At 43.5% G+C, this 26178-nt stretch overlaps 1 protein-coding gene across 6 annotated transcripts in view; it reads left to right on the forward strand.

Moving 5' to 3' along the window:
- Window positions 1-26178, forward strand: part of LOC137625416 (ADP-ribosylation factor-like protein 13B) — a 322821-nt gene that overhangs the window by 271987 nt on the left and 24656 nt on the right. For all 6 annotated transcript variants that reach the window (XM_068356324.1, XM_068356323.1, XM_068356325.1 and 3 more), the window contains 2 exons: window positions 1918-2215; window positions 2767-2952. In XM_068356324.1, the coding sequence (XP_068212425.1) occupies window positions 1918-2215; window positions 2767-2952 (484 nt within the window). The remainder of the gene's footprint in view (window positions 1-1917; window positions 2216-2766; window positions 2953-26178) is intronic.

The raw sequence follows: 26178 nt of genomic DNA on the forward strand, positions 1-26178 counted from the left end.
CCGTATCCTCGACCAGTACCTCTGTAACTCAAATAGCTGACTTTCTCTTATATCTGAGGAAAGAACGATCTCTTTCATCTCCCACTATCAAGGGTTACAGAAGCATGTTGGCATCAGTCTTCCGTCACAGAGGCTTAGATCTTTCCAACAATAAAGATCTACAGGACCTCCTTAAGTCTTTTGAGACCACGAAGGAGCGTCGTTTGGTTACACCTGGTTGGAATTTAGACGTGGTACTAAGATTCCTTATGTCAGACAGGTTCGAACCGCTACAATCAGCCTCCCTGAAAGATCTCACCTTAAAGACTCTTTTCCTGATATGCTTAGCCACAGCTAAAAGAGTCAGTGAGATTCATGCCTTCAGCAAGAACATCGGATTCTCATCCGAAACGGCTACATGTTCTACAACTTGGTTTTCTAGCCAAACACGAGCTGCCTTCTCGGCCTTGACCAATATCGTTCGATATTCCAAACTTATCGTATGGTTGGAAATGAACTAGAAAGAGTCTTATGTCCTGTAAGAGCTCTTAAGTTCTATTTAAAAACCTTTACGAGGCCCGTCTGAAGCTTTATGGTGTTCAGTTAAGAATCCATCTTTTCCTATGTCAAAGAATGCTTTATCCTATTTTATCAGACTGTTAATACGAGAAGCTCATTCCCATCTGAATGAGGAAGACCAAGCTTTGCTGAAGGTAAGGACACACGAAGTTAGAGCTGTCGCAACTTCCGTGGCCTTTAAACAAAATAGATCTCTGCAAAGTATAATCGACGCAACCTATTGGAAAAGCAAATCAGTGTTCGCGTCTTTTTATCTTAAGAATGTCCAGTCTCTTTACGAGAACTGCTACACTCTGGGACCATTCGTAGCAACGAGTGCAGTAGTGGGTGAGGGCTCAACCACTACAATTCCCTAATTCCATAACCTTTTTAATCTTTCTCTTGAAATGTTTTATTATTGTTTTTGGGTTGTCCGGAAGGCTAAGAAGCCTTTCGCATCCTACTTGATTTGGCGGGTGGTCAAAGTCATTTCTTGAGAAGCGCCTAGATTAGAGGTTTTGATGAGGTCCTGTTGTATGGGTTGCAACCCTTGATACTTCAGATCCTAGGGGTCGCTCAGCATCCTAAGAGGATCGCGAGGCTCCGTAAGGAAGACGTACTTAAAAAGGCAGAGTAATTGTTCAAGTCGACTTCCTTACCAGGTACTTATTTATTTTATGTTTGTTATTTTGAATAACTGCTAAAATGAAATACAAAATACTTAGCTCATAATAATGTAAACATGTAATGCTGGTCTCTACCCACCCCCCTGGGTGTGAATCAGCTCATATGATCACCGGCTAAGTTTAATATTGAAAAATGTTATTTTTATTAATAAAATAAATTTTTGAATATACTTACCCGGTGATCATATATTAAAGGACCCTCCCTTCCTCCCCAATAGAGACCCAGTGGACCGAGGAGAAAATTGGTTCTTTGTTTACTTGGAGTACTAAGTACCTGCTTGACAGATGGCGCTGTTGATGTACACCCCCACCTGCATAGCGATCGCTGGCGTATTTTGACCGTAGGTTTTTCTGTCGAGCAACAGAGTTGCAGCTTATATGATCACCGGGTAAGTATATTCAAAAATTTATTTTATTAATAAAAATAACATTTTTCTTGGTGGTTTTCTGAACTTATTATTCATTAAATGCTTAATTATTTTGCTTGAATTCTGGGTACAACAGGACTTGGTTTCTGTATTAAATATACTGTTGGTCAGAATAAATTTCTAAAGATTCAAGTTCAATGTTTAAGGTACTGATTATTATTTTTTTTTTTACTGTGCTGGGGATAATTTGATCTGTTTGTGTAGTTAGAAAATTTTATCCATGGTAATGATAAATTATCTTTTTAATTTTAATTTATTGCTTCCAGGGATCCACACAGAGTTCAGATTCTTCTGAAAGTCTGACCAAAACCCACCAAGTGGAGGAGAAACCGGTTGAAGTACATAAAGAGGAAGATCCTCCCAGCAGACAGTCACCGGAAAGACATAAAGAAGAAGAACAGATGCCACCTCCTCCACCCAAACCACACAGAGTTATCTTAGTTCAAGAATCTCCAACTCACTTAGCTGCTTCCAATCAAGAGTTGTCTGATTCTAGTTCCCCCTCCAGTGCCACCAAGGACAAGGATAGCGGGATCCTTGAACCAAACGGTTTTGCCAACGTCTGTAAGTTACGTGTGCTCTCAGACTTGGTTTAACTTGTGAATATTTTATTAATTTTTTTTTGAGATACAATTATTATTATTACTAACTAAGCTAAAATCCTAGTTGGAAAAGCTCAATGCCATAAGCCCACTTCATTTAAGAGTTGCATAGATAAGAAAGTGTTATGTAATCACCTGGTAATATGTTATATAGAATTACTGTATTTGAGAATTTTTTCACATGTGCTTGCTGTATTAGTGTCTTCAGTCTCATGCATGGTGCGGTGTACTTACTGCAAATGGATCAGATTTATTTCCAGTTAAGACATCAAGATCACGTGATTTTTCACACAATGTGTACATTTTGTGAAACTTTATTCTGAATGTTTTTAAGGAAAGTTTTTTTTTGAATACTTGATATAACAAGGCACCTTGAAAGCTGGAATTTAAGCAAAACTGAATCCTGAAAGGCATCTTTATGTATTAAAAATGTTATGCCGTGCTACTTGGTACGAGTTTACCTGTGAGGGTTTTTATATTTAGAGTTTTTAATTATTTATTTCAATGTTGCAGATTATAGCCCTTCAAAACTAGAACTTTCAAGTGAAAATAGAAAGGATGAATGTGTTCCAATTGACTCGGATGACGAGCTGTTTGATATTGGGTCTGTGTCAAGTAGGGGACGTGGGAGTGCTGTCCCTTTCTCCGTCCGCACATCATCATCTCCGTCCACGCCGTCTATCGCCAGTTATATTAAAGGTATGTTTTTATTATTGATTTTTGATACAATGTTTCCCAGAAGGGTGCTATTCACCTCCGATATTTGATTATTACAACTGTATTTTCACACTTCTTTGCATGTTCCCCTTTGAGTAATTTAGTAGTAAGTTGGAGATAATAAATAGAAGAACAAAAATAATCTGAACTAGATGTCAGAGTTGTGAATTTGTAGCAACCAATAAAAGAGTCAAGTGTATAGAATAATTAGTTTAATAATGATATATTTTGTTAAGAAAGCGTATGAAAATAGAGGATGGCACAAGAGAAAAGTAAATATACTGGAGAACAATATTGACACATTATATGACAGGGTTATGAAGACTTGAATAAGGGACATTTGACAACAGGTAACATTGAAGAGCCAGGCTTGAACCTGGTAGATGATTAGCTCTTCAGTAAGCATCTTTTTTCCAATGAATCAAAATATTTCTCATCCTTTACGTAAAATTTTGAACAACTAAGTAAATAATATTTTTAAATATTTAACTTAGCCGGTGAATATATAGCTGCAACTCTGTTGCTCGACAGACAAAAACTGTACAAAAAAACTCGCCAGCGATCGCTATACAGGTTGCGGGTGTGCCCATCAGCACCATCTGTCGGCCAGATACCAAGCTCCATGTAAACAAAGACTCAATTTTCTCTCTGTCGACGTGTCGACAAGACGTACTTTACTCGCTGTTGCTAACTGGAGTTTTTCACATCATCTTTGGTGAAGTACTATATTCTGGTTTTGAGCTTTCGCTGTGCAGGGTTTTTCTTCAAATAAATCCTTGAACTCTTTTTTGTATCGGATTCATTGTTGATGACTTAGATCGTTTTTTGGAATTTTCCCTTGACCAATTCAAAATGGCTGACCTTTCACAAGTTCCCAAGTTTAGAAAATGCAATGCTAGGGACTGTTCTAGGCGTCTTCCGAAGGCTTCTCTCGACCCTCACACTATTTGTTCCAATTGTCGGGGTAAAACCTGTCAATTGGAAGATCGGTGTGAGGAGTGCGTGGGCCTTTCGGAATTCGATTTTATCGAATTTGAAAAGTACACACGCAGGCTAGAGAGAGATAGAATTAGGAGAAGTTCTTCTAGGTCTATTGATATTTCCTCTCCTCATGCCCCACAACCTATTCCTTCCCCTGTAGTGGTTGTTCCTAACCCCCCTCCTAGCACTCAGGAACCATCGATGGCTGACATGATGCGTGCCATCCATGCCCTGGGGGAGAGAGTTGAGTCCCTTGCAAGTGACCGCAATCAACTCATGGCGGATGTTAAGGAGCTTAAGTGCCAAAGTGCCGCGGGAAGTGAGAAAGTGCCAAGTGAAAGTGTTGTGAACAGTGTTGCGCTTGAGGGTTCGTCTGTTCGTGCCTGTCGTCCTCCTAGTCCGGGACCTCTTGCAAGCTCCCAAGTCCAGGGGAGAAGCAATGTCGCACGACGCATGGGTTCGAGAGGCTTTAATCAGCGAACAGACGTTCCCTCCATGGTATCAGGCGTATCTCCCCAAGATCGCCCCTACCTACGTAAGACGAGAGAGCCCGTTTATACCTCGTCGTCTGAAGGTGTTTCTCGTAAGAAACTTTGGACCAAGGTCTCACGACCTTTAAAGCGTAAATCGGTCCCTTCAGGACAAGTCCAACGTCCCGGTTGTAGCCACTGGGTCAGTTCGGACTCGTTGCCGTCATCTGATGACTGCTCACCGCCTAAGAGAGGCAAAGCGGTACCGCTTCAGGCACTAACACCGTCTGTCGCCGCACCTGCTCCCGTAGACCCTAAATGGGCCTTGCTGCAAGACATGCAGTCCAAGCTTACGTCTTTGATGCAGGACTTTCATGCGGAGAAGGTTGCTACCGTACCTTCTGGCCAACAACCTTCCAAGCAGTCGGTTGTGCGTCCTGTTGACGCTGAGGTAACCTTCTCGCGTCTACCAGTTGAGGTGGTTCCTCCACCGATGCGATCCAGTGTGGGTTGCCAGCCGCACGTTGACGTTAAGCGACGCACGGAGGTGGTTGTTGACGTTCAGGACGTTCAACAACCATCAGAGGTGACTTGTTTTGACGCGGTGCGTCAACCTCCGCAACCCGGTGTGGTTTCCACTGCTCAACCCTGTCGGTCTAGACAGTCTCGGGTGGACGCTGTGCGTCCTCGCGCTCCCATGGTTGTTGACAGTTCACAGACTGTGCAGCAGTTCCATGACGTTGCGTCCGGCTCCGTCACGCATGCACCAGTGCGACCGGACTCAGCGAACCTGACGTTGCCCACTCCGTTGCCGTTTCCTCATCAGTTTTCGGATGAGAAACTTTCTGATGATGATGTTGCTGCACAACAAGACGACCAACAGTCAGAACTGGACGAGCCTAAGTCAACTCAACAATCTTTGGACTTTAGAAAAGTCTTGGCTGTATTCAAAGAGTTGTTTCCTGACCAGTTTATTTCTGTGGCTCCTCGTTCTCCGCCGTCAGAGTTTGCATTAGGCATGCCTTCTACCGCACCTGCCTTTACTAGACTCGTCCTCGCACGCTCGTCTAAGAGAGCTTTGCGGCTGATAGGAGACTGGTTAGAGTCCAAGAAGAGTTTAGGGAAGACAGCATTTGCCTTTCCCCCATCTAAACTCTCTTCTAGATCGAGCGTCTGGTATGCCACGGGAGAAGTTCTCGGCTTGGGAGTTCCTGCCTCTGCCCAGGGCGACTTCTCAAGTCTTGTAGACTCTCCCCGCCGCCTTGCCATGAGACGCTCGAAGATTTGTTGGTCACCATCGGACCTGGACCACCTTATGAAAGGGATCTTTAGGGCTTTCCAAGTCTTTAACTTTTTAGACTGGTGCTTAGGAGCCCTGAGCAGGAAAATCTCTTCGACAGATAAAGATATTTCGTTGCTCATTATGTCCTGCATGGACAAGGCCGTCCGTGATGGGTCCAATGAGCTTGCTGCCTCATTCACGTCCGGAGTCCTGAAAAAGCGAGAGTCTCTCTGCTCGTTCCTGTCTGCTGGAGTTACACCATGCCAGAGATCGGAACTTCTCTTTGCTCCCCTTTCCAAGTGCCTGTTTCCAGAAGTCTTGGTAAAGGAAATTGCTGCTTCGTTGGTGCAGAAGGACACTCACGATCTAGTTGCGTCCTCAGCTCGCAAAGCTCCCCCTTTGCCTGCATCTTCCGCTAGACCGAGGATAGACACTCCAGCGTCTCGCTTTATTCCGCCCTTTCGTGGCAGAGCCTCCAGCAGAGGAGGTGCTCGTGCCGAAGGGAAGCGAGGGAAGAGGAAAGGATCCAAGTCCTCTAAGGGCAGAGTCTGACTGCCCGCAACTTCAGACAGCAGTGGGAGCCAGACTCAAGAACTTCTGGCAAGCCTGGGAGAGGAGAGGCGCAGATTCACAATCTGTGAAGTTACTCAGAGAGGGGTACAAAATCCCTTTTGTACGCAAACCCCCTCTAGCAACGTCTCCCATCGATCTCTCTCCCAGGTACAGAGAGGAAGAAAAGAGACAAGCCCTGAAACTGGAAGTGTCTCTTTTGCTAGAGAAGGGAGCGGTGGTCAAAGTCTCGGACCTTCAATCACCGGGATTCTACAACCGCCTCTTCCTAGTTTCAAAGAAGACAGGAGGGTGGAGACCGGTGCTAGACGTCAGTGCTCTGAATGTCTTTGTCACAAAGACGAAGTTCTCCATGGAGACCACAAAGTCAGTCTTAGCAGCGGTCAGAAGGGAAGACTGGATGGTCTCGCTAGACCTAAGGGACGCCTACTTCCACGTCCCCATTCACCCAGACTCCCAACCTTTTCTGAGATTCGTTTTCGAAAATGTGGTCTACCGGTTTCAGGCCCTGTGCTTTGGCCTAAGCACAGCTCCTCTCGTGTTTACGAGGCTGATGAGGAATGTGGCCAAATTCCTCCACTTATCGGACATCCGAGCCTCCCTTTATTTGGACGACTGGCTTCTCAGAGCCTCTTCCAGTCGTCGCTGTCTGAAGGATCTCAAGTGGACTCTAGATCTGACCAAGGAATTGGGACTCCTAGTCAATATGGAAAAGTCGCAACTGGTCCCATCCCAAACTATTGTGTATTTAGGGATGGAGATTCACAGTCTAGCTTTTCGGGCTTTTCCGTCGGCCCCCAGAATAAGTCAAGCCCTGTTATTCATCCAGAACATGCTGAAGAAGGAACGCTGCTCAGTCAGGCTGTGGATGAGTCTGGTAGGGACGCTGTCATCCCTGGAACAATTTGTGTCACTAGGAAGACTACACCTCCGTCCTCTTCAATACCATCTAGCTTTTCACTGGAAAAAGGACAAGACGCTAGAAGCGGTCTCGATCCCGATTTCCGAAAAGATGAAGTCTTGTCTGACTTGGTGGAAGGACAATATCAACCTAAGAGAGGGTCTTCCCCTGGCTGTTCAGACTCCCAACCACGTTCTCTTCTCGGACGCATCGGACGTGGGCTGGGGCGCGACGCTAGACGGTCGGGAATGCTCAGGACTGTGGAACTCGAGTCAGAGGAGCATGCATATCAACTGCAAGGAGCTGTTGGCAGTACATCTGGCCTTGAAAAGCTTCAAGTCTCTCCTTCGAGGCAAAGTGGTGGAAGTAAACTCAGACAACACCACGGCCTTGGCGTACATCTCCAAACAAGGAGGTACCCACTCACTGACGTTGTACGAGATCGCAAGGGACCTGCACATCTGGTCAAAAGGTCAAGACATCTCCCTAGTAACGAGGTTCATCCAAGGCAACTTGAATGTCATAGCAGATTGTCTCAGTCGGAAAGGGCAAGTAATTCCAACAGAATGGACCCTCCACAAGGATGTGTGCAAGAGACTTTGGGCCACTTGGGGCCAACCAACCATAGATCTCTTTGCAACCTCGCTGACCAAGAGGCTTCCCATCTATTGCTCCCCAGTCCCGGACCCAGCAGCAATACATATAGATGCCTTCCTCCTAGATTGGTCACATCTGGATCTCTACGCATTCCCACCGTTCAAGATTGTCAACAAGGTACTGCAGAAGTTCGCCTCTCACGAAGGGACAAGGTTGACGCTAGTTGCTCCCCTCTGGCCCGCGAGAGAATGGTTCACCGAGGTACTTCGATGGCTAGTAGACGTTCCCAGAAGTCTTCCTCTAAGGGTGGACCTTCTACGTCAGCCTCACGTAAAGAAGGTACACCAAAGCCTCCTCGCTCTTCGTCTGACTGCCTTCAGACTATCGAAAGACTCTCGAGAGCTAGAGGCTTTTCGAAGGAGGCAGCCAGTGCGATTGCTAGAGCAAGGAGAGCGTCCACCATTAGAGTCTACCAGTCGAAGTGGGAAGTCTTCCGAGACTGGTGCAAGTCAGTTTCTGTATCCTCGACCAGTACCTCTGTAGCTCAAATAGCTGATTTTCTCTTATACCTGAGAAAAGGACGATCCCTTTCAGCTCCCACTATCAAGGGCTACAGAAGCATGTTGGCATCAGTCTTCCGGCATAGAGGCTTAGATCTTTCCAACAATAAAGATCTTCAAGACCTCCTTAAGTCTTTTGAGACCACCAAGGAGCGTCGTTTGGCTACCCCTGGATGGAATTTAGACGTGGTGCTAAGATTCCTCATGTCAGACAGGTTTGAGCCGTTACAATCAGCCTCCCTGAAAGATCTCACTCTAAAGACTCTTTTCCTGGTATGCTTAGCCTCGGCTAAAAGAGACAGTGAGATTCATGCCTTCAGCAAGAACATCGGATTTTCGTCAGAAAAAGCCACCTGTTCGCTGCAACTTGGTTTTCTAGCCAAAAATGAGCTGCCTTCTCGGCCTTGGCCTAAATCTTTCGATATTCCCAGCTTATCGGAGATCGTAGGCAATGAACTAGAAAGAGTCTTATGCCCTGTTAGAGCTCTTAAGTTCTATTTAAAGCGTACCAAACCTTTACGAGGCCCGTCTGAAGCTTTATGGTGTTCAGTTAAGAAACCATCTTTACCCATGTCAAAGAATGCTTTATCATACTTTATCAGATTGTTAATACGAGAAGCTCATTCACATCTGAGTGAGGAAGACCGAGCTTTGCTTAAGGTGAAGACGCACGAAGTTAGAGCTGTAGCAACTTCCGTGGCCTTTAAGCAAAATAGATCTCTGCGGAGTATAATGGACGCAACCTATTGGAGAAGCAAGTCAGTGTTCGCGTCTTTTTATCTAAAGGATGTCCAGTCTCTTTACGAGAACTGCTACACACTGGGACCATTCGTAGCAGCGAGTGCAGTAGTGGGTGAGGGCTCAACCACTACAATTCCCTAATTCCATATCCTTTTAATCTGTCTCTTGAAATGTTTTTAATGTTGTTTTTATGGGTTGTCCGGAAGGCTAAGAAGCCTTTCGCATCCTGGTTGATTTGGCGGGTGGTCAAAGTCATTTCTTGAGAGCGCCCAGATTAGGGGTTTGATGAGGTCCTGTTGTATGGGTTGCAGCCCTTGATACTTCAGCTCCTAGGGGTCTATCAGCATCCTAAGAGGATCGCGAGGCTCCGTAAGGAAGACGTACTTATAAGGCAGAGTAATCGTTCAAGTCGACTTCCTTACCAGGTACCTATTTATTTTGTTTTTGTTATTTTGATAACTTCTAAAATGAAATAAAAACTCTTAGCTCATAAAATGTAAACATATTATACTGGTCTCTACCCACCATCCTGGGTGTGAATCAGCTATATATTCACCGGCTAAGTTAAATATTTAAAAATGATATTTTAATTATAAAATAAATTTTTGAATATACTTACCCGGTGAATATATAAATTAAAGGACCCTCCCTTCCTCCCCAATAGAGACGCAGTGGGACGAGGAGAAAATTGAGTCTTTGTTTACATGGAGCTTGGTATCTGGCCGACAGATGGCGCTGATGGGCACACCCGCAACCTGTATAGCGATCGCTGGCGAGTTTTTTTGTACAGTTTTTGTCTGTCGAGCAACAGAGTTGCAGCTATATATTCACCGGGTAAGTATATTCAAAAATTTATTTTATAATTAAAATATCATTTTCAAGAGATAATGATGTACAGTTCTGTAAAAAAGATAGACAAAAGGATGCAAAATATCACCCTTCCATCATGGACAGTGACCCATCTAGTCAGATGAAGAACTATGATTATAATTTGAAAATTTTAAACTTTAATATTTACCTGAAAAATATAAAAACATTAGAAAATTTATCATTGGAAACCTGAATTAAGTACATACTCTTTACTGTATTTTGGATTCCTGCACTAATACAATCCTGAGACATTTAATAGGAGTATGACTCTAGCAAAGCTGGAACATAGTTGCTTATCAAGTGGTGAGTAGGCCCTACGCTCACTCAACAAATAGAGCAACCCTCACTTTGACTTCGACCAAAGTGTTGTACTGATGTACTTCATTGCGCCCTTGTTGCTGGCTGTTTATTGCTTTTTCTTTATCTCTTCACAGAGAGTTTATGCAAATTGGGTTTGATGGTGACTCTACGGGCAGACGACATTCGGCTTTATCCTGGTAAGCCTGGCCGTAAGCGTTGCTGGTGTATGAAGTATGCCTGAAATGGATCCCCATCAGCTCTGTGGTTTTCGTACGGGGCACGACTGCTCGGAGGATTTCCCCTGTGACGAGTGTAAGGAGTGTCCTCCTCTTTGATGGGTGGAGTGCTCAAAGAAGTAGTAGTAGTCTGGGAGGGATTCATCAGTGTTGGACATGGCAATGCCAAAGCTGATGCCGAAGAAGCTCTATACATTAGTTCCTTCTTCCCAGCTTCGTGATTAAAACCTACTGTGGTTATGGAAGTGTCAGTCGACCTTCACCACCCAGTAGCTGTAAGACGTACACAGAGGACCCTATTTCGATAGGCCTTGTGGTAGCTGCTCAGTGACTACAGTGACTAGAGTAGCTACCTTAGCTCCTCTCAGGACTATTAGCAGTCATTCGAGAACAGAGGTTATAGTGTTAGTCTGGGATGAATGAAGAGGAATTGACTGGCCATTTTCTTTTCTTCAATTTTCCCTTCTCTTGGTGGTGTCCAAATACCCTGTCAGCTGGATCTCTGACTGTAGGTATGCTCCGTATTACTGATGGCTATAATATATGTAATATATAGATATTACTTGTTTAAAACACATGACCAACAGGTCACTGTGGAAGTAAGAGAAGTGTGAGAAATGCCATAGTCATATCATAAGCAGGATGCGAATGCCAAACCTCAGCAATGTAACATTTTTCATGAAGAGTAAACACAACCAAGCCCGTGAGGAGGAGTTGTCTATGAGAACGGAACTAAGTACCTTCTGGTATTAATGTTGTGTTTACTATAATCCATTAAGTGCTGAGATAACTAAGTAAACTTTAACGTGAATATGGATATTTGTGGCAGTTCTCTTTGAGATGTCATACGGAATGGTCATCCGACCAAACCATCTACAGTATACTCCTGTGATGGAGATGTTAATACTGTTTTTAAAGAATAAACTATTTTAAAGTTAACTTACCTAGACTTTACTTGAAGATGTAACATACCAAATCTAATCTACAACACATTGAAGATGACATTTGAAGGGAACCCAAATGTGTGTTAGTAACAGTAGCACACCAATATATATATTTATTCCTGTGCGGATACATACTTCTGAGTCATTTATATGGGTAACTACTAATCATGTTTTCTACAACCGACCAATCAAAAATTTGGTTGATTGCGTCATGCTCCATTGCTGGGTAAACACAGCGCATGTACAAGAAGCATGCAGGCGCATTCCCACAACATCTCCCAACAACACTGCTGGTCATGCAGTGTAGAGGTTGTGTCCTCACTTCCTCTCTATGATCGACCCTTTCACATTCATCTCACCTACCCTTTCAGTGTTTAGCTCTCTTGACTATTCATTAACTGAGTTACTAGTGAGTGCTTATGTCTAGTAAATCTCAGTATATACATGTTTGCCCGAGAAGGAATAACAACTATTGTGGCATCCTTATGAACCCGCCAGACATAGACACATCCTCTGTGTTCTTACCTAGACAAGAGATGTTCAAAGGAATCTCTTTGACAATACAGTAAGGAGTTGAATCCCTCCCAATGGGAGAGGTTGTTTTCTCGTCGCAGGAATCTTAACGAGATTTTTACGTTGCTGCGTCTCCTTCCAACGGGAATTAGAGACAAATATCATTCCTGCGGCGATAACCGCCCTTCAGTTTTTTATGTCTAGTTTTCCTGAAACTTTATCTACAATTGACACATAACCAAAAGAGTGTTGATTACTTAAAGCAAAACCCTGAGGAGCCAGGTCTCAGCACATCAACAAGGATGATAGAATGGCAATGGTTGAGAGAAAAATCCAACTCTCTATTGATAAAATTATCCAGTGGGCTGACATGAATGGATTTAAGTTCTCGACAAGTAAAACTACCATTGTCCATTTTTGTCGTATCCGGGGAGTACATCCAGACCCGGATATATACATTAAAGGTCAACGGATACCATGTGCAAGAGAAGCTAAATTTTTAGGTTTGATATTTGATTGTAGGCTTACATGTGTTTCTCACTTAAAAGCGTTAAAAGCTAAATGTGTTGAAGCTCTGAATATCTTAAAAGTATTGTCCTATACATCATGGGGGGCAGACCGCAATACTATTTTAAAATTATACAAGGCCTTGATTTTTTCCAAAATTAGTTATGGTTGTGAAATATATTCTTCAGCCACCCCAAGCTGGTTAAAAATATTAGACTCGATACATCATGCAGGTATTAGATTGTCTACTGGAGCTTTTGAAACCTCGCCTATCCCAAGTCTCCTTGTTGATGCTGGAGAGTTACCTCTAGACCTTTACCGAATGTCTTCCATTATTCGGTATTGGTTTAGATTGCAAAGACTCCCTAACTCTCTAGCCTTTCAGACTGCAAGCCTTGTAAGACACGCATCATACTTTGAGTTGCACCCAAAATCTCCTCAACCTTATGGCTTTCGGGTGAAACGAATATTAAATAGTCTGGATATAATTAGAAATAAGGTACTTCCATTCAAGGTATCATCAACGCCTCCATGGAAGTTACCAGAGATATCTTTTTGTAAATATTTTATTGGAGATAAGAAGAATATGTCAGACCTAGAAGCCAGGTCTCTTTTTAATGAACATGTTAAAGAACATAGAGGATCAACTTTTATCTATACTGATGGCTCCAAATCTGATGCTGGCGTTGGATTTGGAGTACATAGTAATGGTTTTAATTGTAGAGGTGCACTTCCTCTGACCGCTTCCATATTTACTGCCGAACTGTATGGCATATTAACCGCTATTGAGAAAATAGCGTTGGAGAAGGAGGGTAATTTTACCATTTTTAGTTATGCGAGGAGTGTCCTTCAAGCTATAGAAGTTTTTAATTCTAATAACCCTCTAGTTTTAAAGATTTTAGAATGGCTTTTTATTATTGGACGGAGAGGTATAACAGTTCAATTTTGTTGGGTTCCAGCACATGTAGGTGTGTCTGGGAATGAGAAGGCAGATTCACTGGCTAAGAAGGCTGCATCCGAGTTGCTGCCAAGAGGGTATCCCATTCCCTGTAATGATTTCTTACCTGACATCAAGAAATTGGTTTGCAAAAAATGGCAACAGCAATGGGATAGCCTAGATGGAAATAAAATGCGAGAGGTAGCAAATGACATATCTCCTTGGAGGTATAATATGATGCCCCGAAAATGGGAGACGTCTCTTTGTCGTCTCTGTATTGGTCACACTCGGTTGACACACGAGTTTCTGCTGAAGGGCCAACACCAACCGTATTGTAAGGCATTTGTTGACCGAATGCCCCAATTATAACAACTTAAGGAATAGATATTTGTTTGAGGCTCGAGGTGAGGGTGGCAGGTTCATCCTTGCCAAGATTCTTGGAAGTGATGTGTCCTACCATGCAAGTGGCATTTTTAGATTTATTTCAGAAGCAGGTCTTCTGAAAAATATTTAACTTTTATGACATTCAACTTTTATGATTTTAATTGAATACTATTTTATTTTTTATTTTATTTTATTTTTTATTTTTGTATAGATAAATTAAATGTTACCGGCGTCAATGACCTTAGATGTCAGGATGCCTGAAAACTTTAAATCAATCAATCAACAAGGATGATGGAAAATGAACAGGCGAGTACAACAAGTTGCTCCTGTTGGAGGGATTATAGAGTTGAGAAAGCTTTCCCCTTAAGTTGTGAGGCAATCATTTTGGAAGAGGAAAGTCTGCCATTCCCAACACATTCTCACAAAGCAAGTTTGCCATAGTACTAAGGGGGACTTAAGCATAGGTCCCCTCTACAGAATCTGAAGAGATCATTAGAGGCCTTTGATGGGGGTGGTCTTGACCACATCAGTCGCGCCCAACTCCAAGGCTTCCCAATAACGCATCCCTTTTATCTTCCCCTGCCTTCCTTACCTAGGGTAGGGAAGTCGAGTTGGATAATCACCGAAACTACTGCTTGTCAGGATTCAGGAAGAATAATGATCCTGCCAAAGCTGCACGCTCCGCTATCTAATCATGTGATGACATCATCACGCTCGCCAACCTTTCTGCACTTCACAAGCAATACAAGCTTACAACTCATCCCAGGCTACTCCTGGGAAGGACAGATCATATGCTAGCTTTATGTATTAGAACTTATATCTGCAGCACATTAAGGTTGAGACATCCTCCCTAAAGAGTCCGGGTCATGGCTCAAACTTTGGCTACATGGACATGAATGATGAGCATAGAATGATCGTATACTCAGGGAATTTTCCCTTCACAATTCTTGAGAAGTAAAGATGTGAAAGAAACACTCTATCCTATGTCTGTATCAGAACTCCAGTCTGACTTAAGAGTCAACCTTACTGAGAAACATAGACAAGGTCCGCGTGGAAGACGATGCAGAGGCCTTCCAATTGATAATCTTTTGATTGTAATAGACCGAATCTGGAAAGGAAACCCGTGCTTCGCCTGCTTATATTGAGCCGGGAAAAGTTTCCCCAGGCCTCTTTCCGCCTCCTTATCTCACCTCAATGTGTTTATAGCTAGAGAAAGGAAGGACATACGAGATAGATAGGTAATTCTTGTAACCTTGACAACAGGCCTATTGTAATCCTATGGGGATTCTGGTGTGAGTGCTGGTGCTAACCCAATAGAGGTAAACCTTCTTAGAACCTCTATGTCTCTTGCAGAGAGGCCTCAAGCTATAAGGATTAGGAGACTTAAAATCGGAGACAGCATTCAGATACAAGCTCAGAATCCGGAACTCATACAAACTAAAACTCTCGAGACAAATGTAGGTTTGGCCTCTGAGAATTCTCTTAAGCCAAGAGGTCCCTAGGGCTACCACGTCTGTCCCTGTCTGAGTAGAGAAATTTATTTGCACCCTTTTAAGAGCTCATCACCAATCCCAAGAGAGCTTGCCTAGCCTAGTTCCGTCCGTCCAGACAGAGAGCGTATCTACATTCCTCCTTTTTTTTCAGGCTCAGAATGATGAACATTGAAAATAGCAGCAATGTCTGCCAGCCACCCTTTGAGATGCTATTACTGGAGAGTTGAGGGGGCCTTTGACTGGCCAGACAGTATTAAATTGGATTCTTATCTCTGGTTGTGGTTCACTTTTCCTTGCCTACACATACACCGAATAGTCTGGCCTATTCTTTTACATATTCTCCTCTGTCATCATACACCTGACAACACCTGAGATTACAAAACAATTCTTCTTTACCAAAGGAGTTAACTACTGCACTGTAATTGTTCAGTGGGTACTTTCCTCTTGGTAAGGGAAGAAGAGACTCTCTAGCTACAGTAAGCAGTTCTTCTAGGGGAAGGACTTCTCCAAAATCAAACCATTGTTCTCTAGTCTTGGGTAGTGCCATAGCCTCTGTACCTTGGTCTTCCACTGTCTTGGGTTAGAGTTCTGCTTGAGGGTACACTCGGGCACACTATTCTAATTTTTCTTCCTCTTGTTCTGTTCAAGTTTTCATAGTTTATATAGGAAATATTTATTTTAATGTTATTGCTATTCTTAAAGTGTTCTATTTTTGTTTGTATCCTCTCCTCATGGAGCTATTTTCCCTGTTGGGCCCCTGGGCTTATAGCATCCTGCTTTTCCCAACCAGGGTTGATGCCTGCTTTTCCAAATAGGGTTGATGCTTAGCAAGTAATGATAATAATAATACAACCTGTTCATGGCTCAACCATTGGTCTAGAGCAATGCCCCGCTATACGATTACGGAAGATCTTAAGGATTGTAATGCCTTATGTTGATTTGAAGATTTGTCACAAGCAGGGTCAAAAGCCCTAGAATTCCTTTTACTTCGGACCACTCCTCTATGGGAGAATCATGTCTTGAAAAGACAGAACGTAATGTTGTCCAAATGCTCAGAAACAATGACCCTGGGGAGGCGTTTAGTCTGAGAAATTCGTATTTGGTGAATTCTCATATCTGTTCTCCCAGACAGAAGTAGAGTCGGCGATTGTAAAGAGTGCAAGACTGGAATAAACTATTTCAGAAAAAAGAGACGACAACTGGTATGCCTGCATCCTCAGGCGCTAACAGAGAGACTTGTATAAGATACAGAGTCTCCCCTTAGTTCAAATTACTCAGACCAAGGGAGAGATTTCCTCTCTCCCGGAAGGTAAAGACCGCAGGTTCAATGGCTCCTACTAGTAATAGGATGCATACCCAGACTTACCACAGGTAAAGAGTGGACGTTAAAAGTGCGAGAAGAGGTCGTAAATTGGTGAAGGACTATTCTCCAAACATTTGATATTGCATGTTCAGGATATAGGTCTCTTCTTTTCCCTCCTTCCCTACCATGGTTGATCTAGATACACCTCCACTAACGATGTGTTGTGAGGTGGACATCTATGACCTTTAACCCCCAGTGTTAGACATTATCTTCCTCAAGAATATTCTAATACTGGGTATGGACAGGGGAAGAACCTGGTTCAAGTTTCCAGTTCACTCAGCCTTATAATAGGAAGTGGTATTTCCTTTGGATCTCCCCCCCTCCTTATTTTGTAGTTGGCATAACAAATAGTGAATAGTTGTTTTCAGGCCATTGGTTACCCAAGCCCTGGTGAGGAACCAACCGCAATCCTTTACCAAGTCTACCTTAAGGAAAATCTATAAGATACTACCTTTTGAGAAGACTACTGTTTCAAACCTATACCCTTGTCTAGACTATAGACTGTACAGAAAATTTAGGTTACAGAAGTATGTGCCCAATTTATTCCCTAGAATATGCAATGGAGTCAATCCCAAACCGGTGGATGGTCACATGTTAGAAAGAATGATCATCCCCAAAACCAAATTTTGGATGACCGAACCTTATTTCTCCAGGAAATACTTACCCGTCCTGAGAAGCAATGTCTCTGCTAGATACGAGAGTATCCTCGATGCGAGTGGTGTTAAGTGCCAGAAGACAGTACACAGAATCCCTCCCGGTCAGAGAAACTTTGGCTTCGCATATCTCTGGGGGCCATGATGTCTCAAGAATAAAAGCTCGAATATGAAGTCGTAAGTTGACCTCCTGTCTTTTCAGTCCATCTGGTAATCAGGACTTCAGTACTCCATTCTAAGTCTAGAGAGGCAAGAAAGTCTCTCTGGAAAAGATAAGAAGTCACTTATGCATAAGGACTTTGAGAGCGGTAAGATACGCCTTTATGAAGAGGCTCAGACCTGCAGAGTGAAGTCATCACCAAGTAGGAGTGGTCATGACTATATATGAGTACAAATCATATATGACCAGGAGAGTTATGTCCTCCATACCTCCTAACTAAGCTTGGTCTTAAATATTTTCCTGTCATGAATCATTTAATTTTGCCAGATTTCTTTTTAGCCACCGTTCTCAACCAATAGTTTGGTAATGACCGATGCCCTCCTCCCTTAGCTCTTGAACATAAGACCAGGAAATTCAAGGGAGTTAGATAGAAACCACAACTTTTTATGCATAAGAAATGGTCATTGGGTCTGGAATTTCTCATGATAAACCCAAGAAGACTGCCAGACCAAATAAAGAGTGCTGCACAATCACTCTTAGACTAGTCGCAATGTGTTTGCTTGACATGTCACATGGGAATCTAACTGGTGTCTTCCTTGGGTATAATTAGTCAGCAATGAGGACTGTTCAGGTAGAATAGAACCCTTACTAGGGATTATTCAAGAATGGGGAGCCTTCCAAGGCTGTGTCCCCTTTATTAAGGTCTGTTTGATCATTTTAAAAAACAGATCGTGTCTCAATCTTGAAAGTTCAAATCTGGTTCTAGATCTTGAAGCAGGTTCTTAAACATTTGAGATAACTACAACTCTCCTCCCCAGAAGAACTATTGACACCCCTTGTTGCCAAGGTCTCTGGAGGGCGGACCTTTCACATAGGAGTAACTCCCCTCCTCCTACTATTGTGATGGGATGAAGAGCCATATCTCCAAAGATGATCCTCACGATCCCAGACAGAAGGGCTTAAGTCAAGGATCTCACTACCTCTTTCCTTTGATTTTACTTCACTACCAGCCAATTAAAACAAGCCTACTTACTGGGTCCCTTTTTCCCGGAAACCCAACTCAGAAAATACTGTACTACATTTTCTGGCGTTATCTTATTCTCATTTGGATGATGAGAACAAGAACTGTGAATTTCTTTTGGACTTTTTCACGGTATTGCCTCTAAAGAAGTCCATGGATGAACAGAGTGCTTTGACCCCTCTGCCCAGGGAGAGTACATACAGGTAGTCATCGTCTTACGACTTCGACTTTACGAACACTTTTTCTACTGTAATGACGTCACAAGTCTATCAGAAATAGACAACTATTTCCTATGAAATAATATATTTTCTTGTATGAAAATTAATTTAATTACTCTATCTTGTTAAGTTAGTTTTTTTCTTTTATTTTTAATATACAGTATTTTAGATGAAAAATATAAGAAAATTTTTAATATTCGTTGAGTTCATACTGTATCTAGACATCGCTATTTCTGGCAAAGCCGCAGAAAACGAGCTGGCAAATCGAGAGATTTCCGTTCAATAATGTTAGTATTATCATAATAGAAATATCGAGTAACAATATAAAGTATTTCATAGGTCTGTATTGGTTGTTGTGAGTACTACGTAACATAAATTTGACTCTACAACTAGGGCAGAATATAATATTGTATGAGAGTTTCATTTTCTTTATTACCTCTTGGATAGTAATGTAGATCAGTATTTACAGTGAACCCTCGCTACTTCGCGGTTCGACCATCGCGGATTCACCACTTCGCGGATTTTTTCCATAACCCATATATATACAGTAATATATATATATATGTATGCATGTATTTATGTATATATGTAGGTATGTATATGTGTATACATATAAATATATATATATATATATATACACACACACACACATATATATATATATATATATATATATATATATCTAAAGTAGGAAGATGTGATGTAGTTCTAAGGGAAAAGTATGGGAAATATGTCTGGGTAATAAGCAAAGCTCTACCTCCAGTTTGTTTCTACATTATGATCAGAGATAAATGTAAACAAAACATTGTTGCCATTTTTTATCGTGCTTTTTAGCATGTTTGGGAAATGCATGATATAAAATCACCTTTAATATTTGTGAATGTTTTAGTTTAGGGTACTGTAGTACATGCATTAAGTGTTCTGTACATTAAAGGGTAGTTTGTTAACAGTACTACGTACAAGGGAAGGTTTTAAAAGTCTGAATATACATGTTGAATAAATAGGTAAATATGGTGTCACTACTTCGCGGATTTTCACCTATCGCGGGCCGCGACTGGAACCTATCTACCGCGATAAACGAGGGTTCACTGTATGTAATAAAAGTACACTTAATAGGAAAATATTTTCTTAATGTAATATATTCTCTTTTACATTATGAAAATCAAATACTTTTGCTGGTTAAATTAGTATTTTTTCTTGTTCAAAAAGCAGAGAATGGTTTTAGATATTTCGGAAGACATTCATTGTCGAGTTCATATCACTGGGCACGCGTCTAGTGACATATTTTGGGTGGGAGGCGAGTGGAAAAAAGGGTGATTTTCCATCAAATGGTAACTGAGTACTGTAATCTTATTATTTCCATCGTCGAGTAATGGTACCAAGTATTTCAATGGTCTGTATCAGTTATGAGTAGCTTACAGTACTATTTACTCTAAATATAAAAAAGAAGTACTGTACTGTACTGTATGTTTAGTGATGTCATATTTTTGTAGGAAGGCAAGCCCCAAAATCAAGTGATTTCCTTTCCATACTTTACCAAGTAATATTAGTATTCCCATTATCGAAACACTCAATAATAATACCAAGTACAGTATATCTAATAATATATATATATAGAGAGAGAGAGAGAGAGAGAGAGAGAGAGAGAGAGAGAGAGAGAGAGAGAGAGAGAGAGAGAGAGAGAGAGAGAGAGAGAGAGAGAGAGAGAGAGAGAGAGAGAGAGAGAGAGAGAGAATTTTCTGTCTCAAAGACTTTCTGGGCTCGAACCTGTGCCGCCCAGTGAATAAGCTCCATTTAGCACTTATTCTTAGGTAATTTACTGCTAAATATACCAGAGAAAAAATGTAAAGGAGTGCTAGGTTAACTAGCTCGCTCACCTATTGGTGTCGGTATAAAATTGGGCGTATAATCCAGAGGTCCCGCACTATTTAGATTCATCCACGACAAAGACCCCAATAGAGGAGAGCCGTTCAACCTCACTCGGCACCACCAACTCTGCATCCGCTCAGAACCCAACTCCTTTTAGCACGCCTGTGTTGTAACCCGCTTTTTTGTTGTGCTCTCGTATTTCGCTATTTTCCACTGGATTATGGCTTCTTCATCGGTTTCCCAGGAGACACCGTCTAAGTTAAGTACCAAGCTATGTTTTGCTGTGTTTTGAGCAATCTAGATCGTTTAATATTTAAATTATAGGAGTTTATTCTCTTCGTTCCTATCGATCTTGCTTGATTCCGCTTACAGTTGGTACTCCTGTTTTGAGAGCTTTTAGTTTCACTCGCGGTGTTACTAAGTGTATTATTTTTATTATTAGTTTAAAGTTTTTTATAGGCTATTGTGGATATTCATTATTTAGCGTTTAGAACCCTTGTGGTTCATATTTAGGGCCGATATCAAGTTACGTATCGTAGATGGCTTGCCGACCTTCGTTACTAGGCGGCAATTTTATTATTTAAGCCATCAGGTGTTGTCCTTTGGGATTTATTTATGTTGCATGCCTTGCCCTAAATTTTTTATGTGTATATTTTATATAATTTTCAACGCTATTACTATTATAATGAATATTTGTGCTTATTACTCCGTATGATCTGTCTGGTAGTGTTTGGGGATCGTCAGTTGGTAGCCCTGCTGCTCCGTATCACGTGATCCTCCCCCAAGCTCCCCCTCTCGCTAGGTTGGTGGCTAGGCTTCTCTCCCCCCCTCCCCTAGGGGACCGTTGCCTTCCCTCCTTTTAGAGGGGGTAGTTCAGTGTTTATGGACTTTGTCCTCCGGGTGTCCCGGCGGTTTCGCTCTGTCTAGACGGGTTGGCCACCGGTCAACAGAGTAGGATCCCGGTGCACCCTATTTTATATTCACCTATCACACTTTTATTATGTTATACGAAACCCTCCGGGTTCGGTTGGCGGTTCTTATCTACAGTTCCGCCCCCCTATTAATTTATAACAGTTCCTATGATTATATAGGATTATATATGACAGATCACTATCCCGGAGTTCCTATATGTATTGGTTTATGGTTATACTTTTATTTCCCGGCCCGGGGCTTGACCTCGCTCCGGGAAATCAGACACTAGGTGTCTTAATTCTTTGTTACATCCTTTTTATGATCCCGGCTCGACCGGAATGGATAGCTATACTCTAGTCTTAAGTTAGACTTATGTTTAGGCCCGGGTCCTCCGGACCCGCCCCTACTTAAGAGTATTACAGTTAAGCTCTAGTCTTAAGTTAGACTTATGTTTAGGCCCGGGTCCTCCGGACCCGCCCCTACTTAAGAGTATTACAGTTAAGCTCTAGTCTTAAGTTAGACTTATGTTTAGGCCCGGGTCCTCCGGACCCGCCCCTACTTAAGAGTATTACAGTTAAGCTCTAGTCTTAAGTTAGACTTATGTTAAGGCCCCGGGTCCTCCGGACCCGCCCCTACTTAAGAGAATTACAGTTTCTCATATACTATTCTTTTTATAGATGGTGCATTGTCAGACGACGGCCTGTGCGGCTGTTCTTCATCAGCCTTGTGGCCATACCGTATGTAGGTCTCACGCCCTCTGCGGAGTTCAGCTGGAGGACATAGTGGTCTGGCACCCTGATAACTGTATGGTCTGTTTTGACCTCATCACCACCCTCGGATCTGATTCGGTGAGTCCCGTTGGCTATGTTGCCTTTCTAATTATTTTACCTTTTTTGGTATATATACACTATTTAGTAAGATTTCTATGGCCTTGAAGGACCACCGGGAATCTTCCTTTTTATAATTCCCACTATTATTTCAGGCATCCCCGGAGCAGAAGACTGCGGCTCGGGCCACACTGAAAGTGTGGGTTAGGGGATTTGCCCGAAACGTCAAAACTAAACAGCCTTACGTCCTGTCTGAAGACTACTGTGCCATGATCTACCCTAACGCCAAGTCTTCAGCCGCTGTGGCTAGGCATGTTGCGGCACCCATCATTGCCCACATTGATGCCACTATTGCGGGATTCATAGACCAGGAACAAGATCCATTGGATGCCCCCGGAGATCTGGAAGACAATGTTGCCTCCATGAACTTGGACGTCGAACCTATGTTGTTGGATGATCCGGATGCAGGTAGGGTGGTAAGTGAGGCAGGTGTTACCGGCGCTGAGATTCCTATCCTCAGCCCCGCTCTTTCTTCTTCATCTGATCTCTCTTCTTTCCATGGTCTTTCTGGGGACCGTGATTCGTCTCACCGATCACACCCGGTTCCCCCCAAAGATAAGTCTATATCTAGGACTTTGCCAAAAGCTAGTAAGCCCCACAAGGCTTCCCATAGTTCTAAGCTGAATACAAACCCGTCATCTAAGGCTTCTGGCTCCTCCTCTAAGTCTCACGACCCGGGAGTACAATCCGCCACTCCTGCTCCTAGCCCGGGCCTTTCCGAATCAGCCATGCTTTGCATTGTGTTGGAGATGCAAGCTAAGTTGGTGTCGGAAATGCAGGCCAAGATGGACACGATGTTCTCTAACATCGGTCAGAGACTTGGGGCATTAGAGCAAGGTGCTCCGGAGCGAGTCCAAAGCTCTCTCATCCCGGATGCCTCTAAGCTCCCGCCGTTTACCAAGAATAATCCTTGGCGCATGGCTCTTCATTCCCCGTTCTCAGATGGAATGTTAACTTTGGAAGGTCTTGGCACTCGTCCTCTAGAGGACTTTGAATTCTTTCCTCCTGGTCTGGCATTTCCATTTCATGGTTATGCCAGGCTTACCGAGGAAGCTCTGGTTCGGTTAGATAAGGTCCCCAAAGAGACTGTCATCTTCCCAAAAGAACAAGCCCAATCTGTTTGGGCTAGGTTCCTGAATGACATTGGTTGCACCAACACCATGTTGACGCCTTATAAGAGCTCCTTCACAATGTTCTTAATGGACAAAAACACCGTGACTCCATGCGTCAATAAGGTAGCAGAGCTTGCTTTCCAATATGCTCTGGAGGAGAAGCCCTTGCCTCCCATCCGAGAGGTGGATCCGATCTCCCTCCTTCTTCCTTCTGGCATTGAGTGTTGGGACAATGTCCATACCACTTTTACCTCTGGCAAGCTATCAGCGGACTGTGCTTCAGTTATGTTTAGTGAGCGGCTTCCCCGTCTCCCGGAATCCCTCATTAAACAGGAGTATGATTCCCGCCTACGTGTTGGCCGTACTCTGAACTTGGCCACGTCCACGGAGTCGATAGCCTTAACGTATGATACTGAGAGTATCTTTAAGTCTCTCAATAAGGCTACGTTGCAGTCATTATACTACGACCTTTATGACTTCGCTATTGCTAAACGTAGGTGTCGCAAACACGTCCTGGCTGAGGCGACTATTAGGCACGAGCCTAATAAGCTTATCCGGTCCTCCTGTTGGGGTTCAAATCTCTTCCCTGAGGATCTTGTAGAGGAAGTCTTGGCAGAGGCCACTAGAGTCAATCAGAGCCTTAAAGCCCGTTGGGGTTTGACTCCTAAACGGAAATATGACCCCGCAAATTACCAAGCCCGGGGTAGGAAGAAGCTCCGCCCGTATACCTCCACCCAGTTCAGGCAACAGCAGAGTAGTTCGTCCAAGTTCCGACTGCCTCTTCCTCCATCTCCCGTTGCTCCTGCACAGCCTTCCACCTCTCAGGCTCCTTCGGACGACTATGTCACCGTTCTGCTCCCTAAGAGCCAGCTTTCCGGTGCCTCCACCACTTCTCCTGCCTTTAACCAGTCTTATGAGGCTCATAGCTCTTCCCAGAGTTATAACAGAGGTAGAGGCTACCACCGTGGTTCAAACCAGAACAGAGGTAGAGGAAGATTCTTTCGCAAGGGAAAGAACTTCCGAGGCGGACGTGGAGGCAACTCCTCAAGCCAATACTGAGGTGCAGCAGGTAGGGGGGAGGCTTTATGCCTTCCGCAACAAATGGGGGTTCAGTCCCTGGGCTTTCAGTATCATCTCCAAGGGCCTGGGGTGGAGTTGGATTCAAGGGCCTCCTCCTCCGAACAAATTTCGTCAACATTCCACTCCGGACCTAGTCGAATTTGTCCAGGATCTGTTACGAAAGAACGCCATACAAGAAACGAAACACCTGAAGTTTCAGGGTCGGCTGTTCAGTGTCCCGAAGAAGGATTCAGACAAGAGAAGAGTGATTCTAGACCTATCCCTTCTCAACTTGTCCATTCAATGCGACAAGTTTCGAATGCTTACCGTCTCGCAGGTGCGGACCTTACTTCCCCATGGGGCCGTCACCACCTCTATCGATCTTACAGACGCCTATTATCACATCCCGATAGCGAGACACTTCCGTCCGTATCTAGGCTTCCGCCTAGGGGACAAAAATTACTCCTTCAAGGTGATGCCTTTCGGGCTCAACATCGCCCCAAGGATCTTCACAAAGTTAGCAGAAGTCGCTGTTCAGGAACTCAGAAATCAAGGGATTCAAGTAGTAGCCTATCTGGACGACTGGCTCATTTGGTCAGACACCTCCCAAAATTGCCTAAAAGCCACTCACAGAGTCATCCAATATCTTCAATCTCTAGGCTTCCAGATCAACTTCAAGAAGTCCCGTCTTCTTCCGAAATCAAAGTTCCAATGGCTCGGCCTGCAATGGGATCTTATATCTCATACTCTGTGTCTTCCCAAACCCAAGAGGTTAGAGATTGCAAGGAACACCAAACGCTTTCTCAAAGACAAAGTAAGTTCCAGACGACTCCAAGAGAGGATTCTGGGGTCCCTTCAATTTGCCTCAGTGACGGATCTACTTCTGAAGGCAAAATTGAAAGATATCAATCATGTCTGGCGTTCGAGGGCGAACCGGAAGCTCCGGGACAGGAAAGTCCGCCTTCCTCCCATTCTACGGGAAAGACTTCTTCCTTGGACAAGAGCCAACAATCTGTCAAAGTCAGTTCCCCTTCGATTTCCGCCTCCGAAGTTAATCATTCACACGGACGCATCCCTATCAGGTTGGGGCGGCTATTCTCAGCTCAGGAAAGTTCAAGGTCTTTGGTCTCCCTTATTCCGCCAATTTCACATCAATGTGCTGGAGGCCATGGCAGTTCTTCTAACCCTGAAACGTCTCGCTCTACCCAAGAGACAACACCTTCGTCTGGTCCTCGACAGCGAAGTGGTGGTTCGCTGCCTCAACAGAGGCGGGTCAAAATCAGGGCCTCTGAACCATGTTCTAGTAGCCATATTCTCCCTAGCAGCCTCGAACCGTTGGCATCTTTCAGCTGTCCACCTGGCGGGAGTCCGGAACGTAGTGGCAGACGCCTTGTCCCGGACCTCCCCTTTAGAATCGGAATGGTCACTCGATCTAAAGTCATTCCGGTGGATTCTCTCTCGGGTTCCCGGTCTCCAAGTGGACCTCTTCGCCACGGAGTCCAACCACAAATTGAGAGTATATGTGGCTCCCAATCTAGACCCTCAGGCTTACGCCACAGACGCCATGTCACAGAATTGGGACATCTGGGAAAGGATTTATCTCTTTCCCCCGGTGAATCTTTTACTGAAAGTCCTAGACAAACTGAGATCCTTCAAGGGACAAGTAGC

This window comes from Palaemon carinicauda, chromosome 32, assembly GCF_036898095.1.
Source record: "Palaemon carinicauda isolate YSFRI2023 chromosome 32, ASM3689809v2, whole genome shotgun sequence".
Classification (NCBI taxonomy): Eukaryota; Metazoa; Arthropoda; class Malacostraca; order Decapoda; family Palaemonidae; genus Palaemon; species Palaemon carinicauda.